The following is a 1,368-nucleotide window of genomic DNA, read 5'->3' on the forward strand; positions in this document are numbered from 1 at the left end:
CTGTTAGTCGTGAGTTTCGACGGATCAGTACGAGTCAAACGAGGCGGTGGAGCGTGTAGCGCTATTGTCTGGGAGCTACCTGAATGGATCGTCGTCGCAGCCGAATCGAAGTAGTTGCCCGACCTAACGGCGAATGAGGCGGAGTACAAGGGCCTGTTGTTGGGCTTCGATCTACTCTCCAGCTTGGACCGGGGACGCCTGATCATCTGCGGGGACTCCAACTTGGTGATACGGCGGATGCGAGGCGAGATAGAGTGCAAGGCACCAGGCCTGACTCCTCTTCGCCGACGGGCTCTAGATCGGCTGAGAACATGGCCGGCCCATGAGTTCCTGCATGTCAAGCGAGACTGGAACCAGAGCGCGGACAGGTTAGCCAACACCGCATTACACCAGCAAGAAGGCACAGTAGTTACCTCGGAGGCAGACCACGACGATTTGGTTGTCCTCAACCGACTCCAGAAGCTCCTACTCCCGAAGGACGAAGGGTCTGTCGTCCGGATGGCCGCGACGACTCGATCGCGAACACGCTCGAAGAACTCGGCGGAGGTGCTACAACTAGATGTGGTTCAACGCATCAGGACGGATCGGGTTCTGCGAGCACAGAACGAAGAAAAGTGGATCGTAAACCTCAGGGCGTACCTGTCAGGCGACTTGGAGAGCCTAGATGCTGGCGCTTGCGGTAAAATCGCGGGCGACTACGATGTGGACGAAGGTGGGCTGCTCCTCTACTGCAGCCGTCCGACATCCACGCTGACTAACCGCGAAGCAGATCGCGTAGACTTCGACGAAGGTCTGCTGCCCAAAGAGCTGGGAACTCGAGCTTGAAGAGGACGAGTACGAGGTGGAAAGGATCGCAGATGTGCGCTCGAGCAAGAACACTCGATACGGTCGTACACGACGCGAATTCCTGGTCTTCTGGAAGGGCTACGACGAGCCGTCGTGGGTCGATGAGATCGATCTCAATTGTGGAGCATTGCTAAGAGACTTCGATCGGGGACGGACAGATCGAAACCGTTTCGAGGAGATGCAGTCGCATGAGGAGTAAGCGGTGGAACATCTGCGATGGGCAGGCCATTGCAGAGACGTGAGCGGAAGAAGAACTTGCAGGAAGGCTGCAGGTTTTCGGAGGAGGTGGTGCATATGGAGCGCCGAGGTCCCGAATAGGCCGGAAACCCTAGACAATACACCCTCGAATTCCGGAAGGACAAAAGAAAATGCGGATGGATTAAGTCGAGCTAGATCGGACTGGGGTTTCTCAACGAACACTGAAACCTACAAGTTGCTAGCCAACACATAACGGCAGGACGTAATCAGGAAGAAGTAAGCACGAACTTGCCGGGCAAGCGAGCGATCCCAAGCGCCGGATGG

At 56.4% G+C, this 1,368-nt stretch overlaps 1 protein-coding gene across 1 annotated transcript; it reads left to right on the top strand.

The window, feature by feature from the left end:
- Window positions 1-237: 237 nt before the first annotated feature.
- On the top strand, window positions 238-1,045 carry PPTG_19992 (hypothetical protein; the record flags this gene model as incomplete). Its single annotated transcript, XM_008918735.1, has 2 exons — window positions 238-790; window positions 858-1,045. 2 exons carry the CDS (start codon window positions 238-240, stop codon window positions 1,043-1,045), a joined length of 741 nt encoding a protein of 246 aa, XP_008916983.1.
- Between the last annotated feature and the right edge of the window lie 323 nt (window positions 1,046-1,368).

This window comes from Phytophthora parasitica (genome assembly GCF_000247585.1).
Source record: "Phytophthora parasitica INRA-310 unplaced genomic scaffold supercont2.286, whole genome shotgun sequence".
Classification (NCBI taxonomy): domain Eukaryota; phylum Oomycota; class Peronosporomycetes; order Peronosporales; family Peronosporaceae; genus Phytophthora; species Phytophthora nicotianae.